General features: G+C 43.8%; 1 protein-coding gene across 2 annotated transcripts in view; it reads right to left on the bottom strand.

Annotated features, from left to right (window-relative positions):
- Positions 1-10,572, bottom strand: part of BAZ1B (bromodomain adjacent to zinc finger domain 1B) — an 82,410-nt gene extending 71,838 nt beyond the window's left edge. Inside the window, exons 1-2 of one of the 2 annotated variants that reach the window (XM_067537751.1) lie at positions 10,159-10,572; positions 997-1,113 (exon numbers count right to left, since the gene is read on the bottom strand). In XM_067537751.1, coding sequence (XP_067393852.1) covers positions 997-1,113; positions 10,159-10,271 — 230 coding nt within the window. In that variant the 5' untranslated portion in view covers positions 10,272-10,572. The remainder of the gene's footprint in view (positions 1-996; positions 1,114-10,158) is intronic. The other variant, XM_067537750.1, reaches the window with a different exon arrangement.
- Positions 10,573-13,174: the final 2,602 nt, after the last annotated feature.

Here is a 13,174-nt window from a genome sequence, read left to right as displayed (position 1 = left end):
TATCATGTTTAAATCAATCCACCCTAATTTAATAGGACAAGAAAAATGTTGCAGGTAATTCCTCTCTAGGCCACTGACTAGTCCAATCAAAATGATGAATTCCTCTCCAGTAAACACAGCAGAAGCACTATCCAAGCCAGATTTAATCTACAAACACAATGAATAGGTGGGAATGGGTCATCTTTATAGAAAGGAGAGTCACCAAATTTGCCAATATGTAAAACTGAGAAAGATATGATGCCCTTACTTAGGTGTCCAACTCCCCTGATTTTCACTGGGTACAGAACTGAGGAATAAGGTACCTAGTTAGTTCACTCAAGGACTTGCATTTGGTTCCTTCATCACGGAAAATATTATGCTGGATACAAACCAAATTTCTGCCCACTCTATGTGACTGACAAAAGGTGTTGGGCCAACCTTTTGGGGAAAACAGAGATAGATTGGCAGAACTCCCCTTGCAATTTTGCCATTTTTTTCAAGTGGAGCAGATCATCAATACCTTATTCCAAAATATTACTGAATTTAATGGCACCAGTTTCACTGGTTGATGCCTGCACAGATCGGAGGGGGGAAGGAAAGGGAACTACTGCTGAATAGCTAGCTGATATGCATACCATCATTATGTGGAACCCAATAAATGTCAAACTACCTAGGTGCATTTGTTTTCTCTCTCCTTTAACTATTAGTGGAACAGGAGAAAATTTCCCTTTATGTAGGTAGCTTTGAGATATGTCAAATGTTGTATTCCAGATTATTTTGTTAAAAGAACACCAAGAAGAAGAGTCCTATATAAAGTATCATTACAGATTAAGCTGCATTAGTGAGTGTGTCAAATTTGGAGCCAAATTTCTTTCAGCTACGAAGTCCTAAGGAACTAGTCATAATCTTAAAAAAAACCCTGGCTGTATAGCTAGCAGCCACATATTCTAACATCAGTTCTCCTGTCCCCAAATTCTAAAAAGATAGATGCATACCAACTTTTGCACTGTTACTTACAGCTCAGCAACTTCCTGCTCCTCCTCCCAAGCTTCTTTGTGCGTCAGTTGGCTGCTTCCTGTGCTTTTGCACGTCCATATTCGTTCGTTGTATCTCTCTAGCCGTGCCTCATACTCTCTGTAGGAGCATCAGCTCAGGAAAACAGGATTCAGAGAGCAGACAACAAAACCAAAGTACAATATAGCCCTTCCCATTTGACAGTAGGGTTTGCTAGAGACAATACTGTGCCAAGATTTGGCTTTACAGACTGCAGCTTCCATATGTACACACCATTCTAAATTTTAAAGTTAAATCGGAGAGCTTGTGTTTGAAAAATAGCATAAAGAGCTCCTGCACTAATGCTCAGCAATGTGTTTAAATAGCAATTGATACAGAGGTTCTTACTCCATCCTGTACTCAAACTCCAGAATTAAAGACAGTTTATTAGAGATTAAAATTACTGCATGGCAGGCCCCCTTGGATCCCCAAAACAACCAAATTGTTAGGTTAGTAGAACTGGTTCCATTCCATTCAGCTGAACTTAATATTAGCTTATTCATATATCACAACACCAGCCTCAAGTTGCAGGTTTTTTAGTCATTAAAAACTGGGAATTAAGATGGCAAAAAGTAGAGGAAAGGCAAGGAAGAGTATCTTTACTTTGGAAACAGTTACAACAAAACAACAAACATGAAATATAAAGCACACTTACAACAACTATGTATCACTGTAGTGACACAGAGGCCTACACCCAGTTTGGCTGAGTAGTTTACAATCTTTCCTTCTTTCTTACACTCCCTTGGAAAGCAGTGCTATTTAGCGCATGAAATTGCTTCTAGGATTTTATGCTACCTACAGTTAGTGTCTTTCAGTTAAACTAAATCTTGGGCTACTCAGATGACCATTACACTTTTCCACAGAGTCTGGTTAAGAAGGAAAGACATGCAACTAATCCCAGTCTTTGTGGGTCACTCTCCACTCTGTTCCAGCTAGAGGAAACAGCCACAAATTACACAATGCACGTGGCAAGTAACTATTGTTTGTATCCACAGCAACCAATGCCATGCAAGAGACGGAACTGGGAATTGGTCATCATTAGAGAAGATTGCCACTATCCAAAGCGTAACATCCCTTCAACCCAAAATGTGTCTTAATGATAAAACTGTAAAAAGCTTCTGGAATTCTGAATCTTTGCCCCAGTATTGTGTGTACAGAAGTGTTCATTGTGCCGTTTTTCATTTTAAACACCTGTTTAGGATGTCAGATGGACTCGCTAACTTTCAAGTTCCAGAAATTGATCTTTGCCATCACTTATAGGAGACATTCTTCATAGATTACTTAGTGCAGGGAACCCTGATAGAAGTTATTTTCTTGATAAGTGCATCAAGGACACAGGTTGGCTAAAGTGTTACTTTAACCAGCTCTCACAGAGAGAGCCAAATGACAAACTAAGGTTCCTACTTGTATTTACAGCCACTACGAAACCATTTCAGCAATAAACTGAGAAACTGCAGCCACTGCACGAAAGCCCTACTTACAACTTTCTTGCAAGAATGGTGCTTAAATCCAGTTCTCTTGATAGGCACTGACAATCCCAGCTCTCAGTATATATAGAATCCCAACCATGCAAGCAGCAGTTGTCCCAAACGTCTTTTGGGAGTCATCACCGACCACAAACACTCCCCCACACCCACTAAATACAGACAATATCCGAACAGAGTGTTCATAGTTACCATAGCACATATAATTGCCAGAGGAAAGAGTGAAGGAGGGGGCCCTTATTTGTTAAATGTTGAACATAATATTTAACAACTGGTAACAGAACACACATCTTTGAGGTCTAAAAATGATAAAATGTTTGCAAAATTGGTAGACTGTGTATTGCATCGGTGGCTAGGGAAGAGAGTTACGGGTCTGCTTCGCTGTCATACAACATGCTGGGCCTTTGTTCTCTCTTGCCCTAAAGACAGACTCAGCTCCTTTTGTGGGCAGTCTGAAAGAGTGCAAGTAAATGCCTTAGCTTGGACTAAGAAATTTCTAACACTATTTCCTACACCTCCAGGTTTTCTGTACACATTTTTTCCTTGCATTCGTGAACAAAGAAGCATAATCCCAGTGTATAAGAAGTCTATGCTTTTAAATTAGTGCAATTTTAAAGCCAGCATGTATAACATCTCACCAGTCTACAATCCAGAGGGTGCCTCCCTACTCGCCCAGCTCTGTCGCCCAAATGCAACTCAGCTCCATCTACAGCTGGTCAGAGGCCATCAATGCTGACCTCTGGCCACATTCTTTAACTAATATTCCAGCTTCACGTTCACAAAGATTACCCTGCCTTTTGTGCCTCCCAGCTCCTAAAAGACAGTGCTCGGGAAGCCTACAGACTAGATAATATTTTGTGATTCAATGGCTGAACCCAGAAAAGTAAGATGATGCTTCTGCAGAGATTACTATACGTTAAACCATTCAGGTATGCAAGTTCTATTTAGTTCTTTCCACTCATATTGGAAAGAGATCCAGTATCCCTAATTTCAAGCCACCTGACAGGTCAAACTCAGGACTGTGAACCAGATAGTTTCTTCCCAACACCACCAAGTTGGTAACGGGCTGCAATTTCCATGGGCTTTGATGATGCAATAAAAAAAATTCCAGGACATCAGCTACTGATAAGACTTGCAAAAACAGCTACGGAAAACATGGAAGTTCAATTTAACAGAGGTACACCACTTTGTGCAATGAACAATATTACACTCAGTTAAAACACTAAAGAGCACTCAGGTGTTAAAAACTGGAAAACTAATTTGTGTTAAAAACAAATTCCAAACATACTTTATGTCTTGGCTTTAAAAATAAATTTGCCACAAGGCCGTCAAAGTTCCTATGAGTAAGAGTCACTTCAGTGTGATGCAATATTGTTTTGGTGCTGCCAATTATAGTATTTTCCGACCATATTTTAACTTTCTGGACACCCACATGCAAAAGTCTGAAAGCTTGTACTTTGCCCATCAGCAAAGTATTTCCCTTTTGTGAAACCTCTCCCTTAAGTAGAAGATATTGAACTTTTTCAAATCCAGCTCATTTTGCCTTAGAACACTTACTAAACAGAAGGAGACAAATAAGTGAGAGCAGCAAGCTTTTATTCCTGGGGAAAGCAACACTATTGAACAAATAACACTGCTTCTGGACTTTTGATTTCAGCATTCCTGCCCTCATTTCCCAGCTCAATTAAGTAGAGTCTCAAACTGTGTTTTGCACATTGCATCCCAGTTGCAGTCTTTCAAAGCACAATCACGGTAAATGAAATACATCTCTAAATAAGTCACAAGCTAGCAACCCAACACACTGGAAAAGAGACTCTTGGGCCACATAGAAGGCAAAGTTTGTCTTTTTGACAGGATATCAGACTCCTGAATTTTAAAAAAAAAAAAAAAAAGTACTGCAGACTGATCCCTTTCCCCTGTGTATCCTCCACAAAGCCAAGTGAGATGTAAAGTAAATATTACCTGATTGCTGGGTAGACCCATTAGCCTACCTGGGTAGAAGAGTATTTCTGACTTTGCCCAGTGAGTCATATCACCTCCCTCTCCAGAGAGAGGCAATTAACAAGGCTCATCCCAAGTAACTGACCAGAAGCCTAAGGTTTCATCTAGCATGCAGTGGACTCTGCAGGCTTTTTCCTCTAGAAAGGCTTTAAAGGGATTTGGTAGTGGAGGGCAGCCATGCACAGCTGCAAATAAGCACTAAACCCAAATAAGCATTCAAGTTCCACTGACCAGCTCATCCCTCCACCCACTCTGCTCTTTAGATACTTCCTGTGTCCCTGCCCATATGGAAGCGGAGCTCACCACTGTTTGCCATCTTTCATACTTTCCTGAAGAAAGCCTTAATTTTGATATTTTAGTAAGTCTGACCTACAGTTAACCCTTAGACAAAATCCAAAGAATTTCACTTTCCATCATGTTGATGGGTTCAGATTAAGAACCTACACCATACACAAGAAAATTTCAAAGGTTAGGTTTTCACTAGGGATAAAGGTGTGTTCTTACCGAACACCTTTTTTCCTAGGGAAGAGAAAGCCCAAATGTCTTGAAATCTGATTGTGTCGAAAGCAGCTTTAGGAAGAAGACTCTTCACCCTGCCACTCCCCTCTCCTTTCTCACATATTCCTATTCCGAACCAGGAATACCATCCATTAGTGCTACAGGCAGCACATAAAAATGACCAAAACCACCTTCATTTCTGGAGTACAACCTCCTAGTTACTTCCTTATAACCAACAGGCTCATTTGCATTTCTTTTGCTCCCATCTTTGCCTTGCCTACATCATACATGCAAGTAATATGCCTAGATCAGTGGTCCTCAAACTTTTGGGGTGACGCACCCCCCCTTACCTGATCTGCACCACCCCAGGAGCCAGGACCAGAAGTGGGGGCAAAACCATGGTGGGGGGCTGGAAGCCTGGGCCCAAGCTGCGGTTGAGACCAGGACAGGCCAGGAGCCAGGGTGCGGGGCCTGGAGCCACAGCCAGGAAGCGGTGCTGGATTGGAGATGGGGGCAAAGCAGGGCTAGGTGGCACTTCTGCATATCCCCCTCCCTCCCCCCTCAAAATTTCCTCCACAGTTTGGGGACCTCTGGCTTAGATAGATATGGAAGACATCCATTGTGCCAGAGTCTCTTCCAGTAGTTCCATATTGTATGCTTACTATACAGCTTCTGGTTTTAGATTTAACCGATAAACGTCTTCCATACAAAAAAATGAAATCTGTGTTTATCCAATAAACACTGGGAAAAAACCACAAGAAATGGTTACTTATATCTAAGGGCTTATCTACACAGAGCAGTAACATGCACTACAAGTATGTGACTTCTAAAGGGCACTACTTTGTTGCACATTAATTTGTGTGTACACACCCTTCTGGTGTGCACTAAACATTCCCTAGTGTGCTTTAACATCATATTGCTTCAAAAAACATGATGTTAAAGCGCACTAGGGAGCACCTCAAAGAGATTACTCATTACAGTATATAATGAGCAAATATACATTACTCATTACAACATATACAAAGAAAAACCCCAAAATACCCTGATTTTTGAGAATCTGCATAAAACTCAGTTTTCTAAAAATAAACCCCAAATTAATAAACACGAAGAATAACAGAAGCCTTAACTTACTAGTATTTTGACCTCATAAATGTGCCAAGAATTAGGCCTTCCACTACTTTTCTCAAGGGGAAATATTCTATATGATAACATCTCACTAACACTATCTTTCCTACTACTTGGCCAAGTTTTCCCTCATTTTCATTCCATTACTCCTAGTTATGCTCTCTATGCTATGACACTAAATAATTCCTTTTTTTCCTTGCCAATCACACCCTTCAAACATTTGCAGACGTACACCTCACATCCCCTTACCAACTAATCAACCAACACATACATAAATGTGGGTACAAATAAGATGTTTTTTAAATAAAATCATTTAACTGAAATCAGTTTTTGATTTAAATTTAATACAGGCTTATTTTTAAAATTAAACCTATTGAAAACTAAATTTGAAATTATGACAACCAACGTTAAGGCATAAATGTACTCTATTAAAATAATTTAAATGAAATAAAAATAAGTAGTATATGTTTATTTACAATAACTTAAAGGAAGTCAAACCACTGAACTGGTGGTAGACAGTGGCCAAGGACCTGGAACCAGAGTTTGGTTAAAGTGCTAAACCAGCTTTTGACAGCAGTAGCTGGTTCCGCAGGTGCAGAGAGAAGATCTTTTTCACTGCAGTTTAGCCAACCAGTTCAATTAAACTATTAGTTTAATCAACATTAAAAAACAATGGGCAACTGAAAATGCAGGAAAGCTTGGTTTCCACTTTCAATCCATGAATGAAAACTAGGTGGGAGAGTGAGATCTACTAGTTCTAAAATCCTGAAGGGCATAAGAAACTGTAAGTTTAATTCACTAACTGCAGATATTACTTCCTTCGCTTAATAAGTCAGTTAGTTTTAAATACAAAACATGTTTTGAGAAACTTTTTTCTTATATATCCAGCACATTTAAGGTAGATTTATTTTAAAAAATGTAAAAAGCCTTTAAAATGCTGGGGATGTTTTTGTTTTTCTGCATTTTTAATTGCTTTGGAATTCTTAACCAAATAGAGTTTGATACCAAACACGTAAAAAATTAAGCTAGTACATAAGAAACACAATATTCACCCTTTTCTAATATAAAGGTAAAAATTAAGAATCTGAATACATGTAAGTTAAGTTATAGAACTGCTTAAATAAATGTCTATAGATATAGTATATCCCTCTTTGCAAAAAAGAAAGACCAAATTTAGTGTAAAGGATATATTTAGTTGCAAATCAACATGTTTTAATGGTTACCAATTAATAAAAAGCAACTTTTTCTTACGAAAATAAATAAGTACAAATGCAAGACAATTAAAATCAATAGTTTAAATCAAGGTTTACTGCTTACTGATTTAAAACATGATTAAGACAGTGATTGAAGTCAGTCCACCCTGCTACATACTGAAATTTTAATCTCCATTGAAGCCTTCAAGCCCCATTCTTGTTGCTTTTCTGAGCTTTTTTCAATACATCATATCCCACAACATCTAAAGATGTCAGTCACATGAACTGTAGGTTTATTCAGACTTAAATGATTTAAAATTAATACTCACTTTGAATTAAGGCACGTCAACACCATTTCATTGTTTTGAATGTATTAGCAATATCTGTCTGAATCTCAGACTTACATTTCCATCTCAAAGGGTACATAATCCTTCCTATGGGCTTTACCTGGCTGCACTTCATAATGAAGTAATAGAACACTTTCTAATGCAAGCGTCTTTATAAATTCCGCAGCCCCTTTGTCTCACATGCTGCCAAGCTCTCTCAAGCACATTATACACTTCCTCCACAATCTAAGTTCTCCCCCTAGTTTCCATCCCACCTGTTGTACAGAGATCAGTCTCCATAGCAGTACTCTGCAGAGCTACAGCCCATTTAAACAAAAACAAAAAACAAAAACAACACCCACACACCTGTATACATAAGTAAGTCCTCTCCACAGAAGTAGAGCAGAACTACAGGTTCATCTCCCATGATGGTCATTTGATTTGCCTACCACCCACTTTCCCCTTTTCCTTCCTCCAAAAAGTGATGAACACCTATTATTACGCTATACCACCATGAATTTATACACTACCTTTCATACAAGAGGTTCCCAGAGGCTTTCAAATTGTATAAAGAGATAGAAAAGAATCCACTGCAGACAAGCAACTTCTGTTGCCTGTTTCTCAATTTCCCCCACAAGAGCTGTGCTTTCCACACCACTTACGCAATAAATACACTTGCTAAATAAATCTGGCCTTCAAAACCCTCACCAAGACCCACTTCTGCTCCAAGACTAGAGTAAACTGAGGGCTACTGATAACTACTACATAGCCAGCCAGTTGGGGCTTCCGATATCTCTCTCATTAATATTTATACTAAGACACTCAAACCCTTATACCTGTTTACAGACCTGACTTATGTGTTCTCATTCTCTGCCTCATTCTCTTTGTATACCTACAATTTTGCCGTATCTTAAATTAGGGTATAAACTTACCAAGCAGGGATCAACCTTCTACTCCGGTCCTTATTCTACAAACAAACACTTAGGCCAGATCTACACTACAGACTTATATCAGTATAACTGCATTGTTCAGGGTGTGAAAAATCCACCTCCCTAAGCAACCTAGTTATACTGACCTAACCCCTGGTGCAGACAGTGCTAGGTCAGTGGGAGAGCTTCTCCCATCAACATAGCTACTGCCTCTCACAGAGGTGGATTAACTATGCTGATGGGAGAAGCTCTCCCATTGGCATAGGAGCATCTTCACTTAGCAGTACAGCTGTGCCAATGCAACATTTTAAGTGTAGACTTGCCCTTATACGCAGGGGAGAGCCAATAGTCAAGAAGGATTAAAATAAATTAAATCTAGCCATTATCTGTCCTCATGAAGAGTTGTAGCCACAAGTTCCTACAATGTAGACTATCACCACCACAGCTATTCACATAAAACAAATGTAACATGCAACATCCTAGGGCCTGAGCTTTGCCAACACTAGTTTTCTTAAAACATTTACCATTTCAAATGTTCAAGCAGCAAGCATGTTAAAGATTTTTAAAATCTTACCCTTTGTCAAATTGACCCTTACACCTGGGTTCTTCCCCTGCGCGTCATAAAATGCAAACCAAATTTTACAAGAATATCCTAAGACACGCACAACTTTTTTCAAACTATCTGCATTTACTACCAGGCTAACCACATGGACTTCAGTATTTAGTTATCTGAGGAATTTTTGGAGCTTGAAGCCCTATTTTTGGCACAGTAAAACAAACCATTCAATAATCCATGAACCATGGAGAGCTTCGAAAGCAGCTTTTGTAGGACTCTGAAGAAGTGACAACCCGACGGAAAGGTTTGGGATGTCTCAGCAGAGGTGTGTGTTAGGAGTTAACGCTCATGCAAAGCATCTGCAACACAAACAAGGCAGCGCCGGGTTACAGAAACAGACTGTAAACAACACGGAAACGGACTAGTTCACTTTCGGTGCGCGGCTGGAGTGAAGAGGGAGTCGCAGATTGACACAGCCCAGGCGGCCGGAGCAGAGGGGCAGGCCGGGCAGCATTAACCTGCCCCGCAGCCGGTTCCGGCCGGGAGGTCCCGGTAGGAGCCCAGCTCCCGAGCCCCCGGCCAGCTGCTGATGTGTCGCGGGGCGGGACGGCCGGGCTCCCAGGGGAGTGACAGCGCCGAGCTCGGCGCGCTGTCAACGGCCCAGCGAGCTAGCGGGCCCCGGCGCTGCCCGGCCGGGAGCTCCCGACGGCACAGGCCGGCCGGAGCTGGCGCTGCCCTCCCGCCAGAGGGGCTCAGAGCCAGGCGGGGCAGCGGCCGGGGTCAGGGCACTTTCGACCCGCCTGCGCCGCTTGAGCGGCCGCTCCCCGGACCGGGCCGGGCCGGGCCGCCCCTCACAGCCGCGGGGCAGCGACAGCAGCCCCACACCCGCTCACACCCCACCCAGCAGCCGGGCCAGGGCCAGGGGCCGGCGGCCGTACGGAGCCGGCACGGCCCCTGCCCCCGCGGAGCCGTCTCCCCCCGCCCCAGCCCCCCTCCCACGGGCCGGGCGGATACTCGCGGGTGCGGAAGGCCTCCTGCGTGTGAGGGACGATGAACCTCTCGCCCGCCTCCCCCGGCGGCGGCGGCTTGGCCAGCGGGAAGGGCTTGCGGCCCAGCAGCGGCGCCATGACGGGAAGCGGAGTGGTCCCTGCCGGGCCCGGCGGCTCCCCACAGCGACCCCGGCGGCGGTGGGACCCGGGCGGGAGGATTGAAAAATGGCGGGAGATTCCCCTCCCCCCTCCCGAACGAGCCGCCGGCAGAGGCGCTGCGTGCGCACCCTAACCTGCTCTTACCACCGGGCCCGCCCTTCCCGCCTACGGCACAGCCCGATTGGTCGCGGTCTGCGTCACGCACATTCTAGTGGCCATGTGGCACGTCTGTCTAACCGGCTAGCCCCGCCCGCCTAGAGGACAATTTAGGCTGCGTAGCGCGGAGGGTGAAAGGTCACGTTATGTAAGCGGAGGGGAGCGCGACTCCATTTTGTGGCCCCGTTACTTGCCCCGCCTCCTTCTCGCGCCGGCCAATGGGGCCGCGTCCCCCCAAATCCATCCGGGCACCACGAAGAGGCCGCGCGCCCGGCTTTGTCTCCACAATTGGAGCCCGCCCCCCCTCTTAAAGGGGCAGCGCCTGCCCCGGGGGATGATGGGGGCTGAGATGGGCAGAGGCTGCGGCTCCTTGTGGGGCCTGAGCCCCTCCCACCAGCCCTGGAGCAGCCTCTACTTCGCCAGCGCAGCGCAGAGGGCGCGGCCACCCGTACCCGGCCCCCAGAGGTGCTGTGGGCCCGGCTGAGCCAGGCCCGCCCCTCGCTACGGGCCCCGGGCCCCAGCGCTACGGCTTGCCCCTCCCCCACGCACTGCAACCAGGGGCGGGTCTCTGGGGCCTGGTGACGGTCTCAATCCCCAGCGCCTGGAGTCCGGTGATTCCGTGCAAGGCGCCTCTCATCCCGCCCAGAGGCAGCTGCCAGGCCTGGGGCTTGCAGCCAGAAGCCTGAAAGTACAACACACCCGCCCCACTACAAAATACAACACACACACCCCACCCGCCCCACCACAACAGCCCACGGCAAATAAAAAAGGACCCCACATTACAAAGCACAGGGTGTATTTTTAAAACCTCTGTTGTCAGGCGACACTTACCTTTGCTGAGCTCTCGGGTGCAGTGACGTCGTCTATTCCAATGTAGGAAAAACTGTGCTAAACACACAATAGCAGGTCTGCTCACCCTGGACAAAAGACACAGCCCCCACAAGCAGTAGGTGCTTCATAGAGGCTTTTCCCCCCCTACACCTCCCGTCCGCTTTCCTACCAGGCGCTTGTCATTTTTTGTTGTGCCGTTGGTTGACTTGGGATCTTTTTGTCTGGAAATCTGATTTGGCCGGAAAATTGCCACATTTGCTCTGAAGGCAAAAGGAAAATGTTTCTGCAAGGGTTGAAAAGCATGAGTCACACAGACTATTCCATTGTTTTAAATAATGACTGGTCTAATGCTTCTGTGCCTCTCAGAAACAGGCTGTTTTTTGGCCCTTCAAGTTGTCTGTATAGTTAAATCACATTGCGAAGCTGTTCAGCAGCTACATTTGATTAAATATGTTGTAATTAACCAAAGTTATTAATGCTCTTTGTTGTGGATAATTTTCAGCTTTTGTTGGTATTAGCTGAGGCTTTTTTGCCAATGCCAGTGATGTGTTTGCAGGATTGGGCACTGAAGACTTCTTTAGAAGCCTCTTGCTCTTTATTGGCTGGTTACAGTTTAGGCTGAATATAAGGATGTTTCTATAGGTTACAGCTAAAGAAAAAGGTTATAGCTCAAGTGGTGGAGGCCTGTGTGTTTTGGAGCTAGAAGACTGCAATTGTGTATTATTTTATTTAGGTTGCAACCCAAGTCCCATTATCAGATCCATTTTGACCTAGTCTTAAAAGAAAACCCTCAGCATGTGAAAGCAAGAGGAGTTACGTCTTTGACATGCAAAATATTTCTGAAAAAAATGGATAAGTGTTATTAATTACTGAGATTGGGGCCCCTTTGTGCTGCACCTTATACAGACCCACAGGATGAAAGTTCCTGCCCTGAAGAGCTTACAATCTAAAACGTACAATAGTAGTTTCTGGATGAGGTTTTCAGTAGTGCCTAAATGACTTACACTATGTCTACACTAGCATTTTTGTCGGTAAAACTTTTGTCAGGCAGGGGTGTGAAAAAACACCCCCCTGACCACCAAAAGTTCCACTGACAAAAGCGCTGGTGTGGACAGCGCTATGTCGGCAGGAGAGGCTACTGCCGCTTGTTGAGGGTGGTTTAATTATGCCAACAGGAGACCTGTCTCCCATCAGCATAGAGCAGCAACATGGGAGACCTTATAATGGCGCAGTGGCAGTGGTCCAGCTGTGTTGCTGTAAGGTCGGTAGAGTAGATATAGCCTTAGGAGCACAAATCCTAATGAAAGTCAATGGGACTTGTGCTCCTAAATCATGTAGGCAAGAAGGGCCTTTCTGAAACATTTACAAAGTATCAAATATTTCTGTCTCCTTCACACTGCCCAATAAAATCATCATGTACCATCACATCTAAAACACAGGCAGATTCTCATTACGGTTCTAAGCCAGAGGCAATTTTCAATGGCAAGAAGAAGAAACATGTTTAAGAAATTACTATTATTTGAATACTAAGTAAAAGTCTCTGTCAGTGAAACTGATGTGCAGGGGACACAAGTGGTGAGAGAATATTTTTGTTAATCTGCTACTTTTCAAATGTGAAATTAAATGCTAAAATGTGGCAAAATGACTCCTCTTCCTCCATATCCTGCCAGCACTACCCAAAAAAGAGATCAGGTTGGTCTGGCACGATCTACCTTTTCTAAAGCCATGTTGTATTTTGTCCCAATTACCGTTAACCTCGAGGTCCTTAACTACTTTCTCTTTCAAAAATTTTTCCAACACCTTGCATACTGCTGAGGTCAAACTAACAGGCCTGTAACTATCCAGATAGCTTTTTTTCCCTTCCTTAAAAATAGGAACTATGTTAGCAATTCTCC

The sequence above is a fragment of the Emydura macquarii genome, unplaced genomic scaffold, assembly GCF_026122565.2.
Source record: "Emydura macquarii macquarii isolate MOO-44397 ecotype Brisbane River unplaced genomic scaffold, CSIRO-AGI_Emac_v2 contig_450, whole genome shotgun sequence".
NCBI classification, from domain to species: Eukaryota; Metazoa; Chordata; order Testudines; family Chelidae; genus Emydura; species Emydura macquarii.
This window is presented reverse-complemented; position numbering and strand designations above follow the sequence as displayed.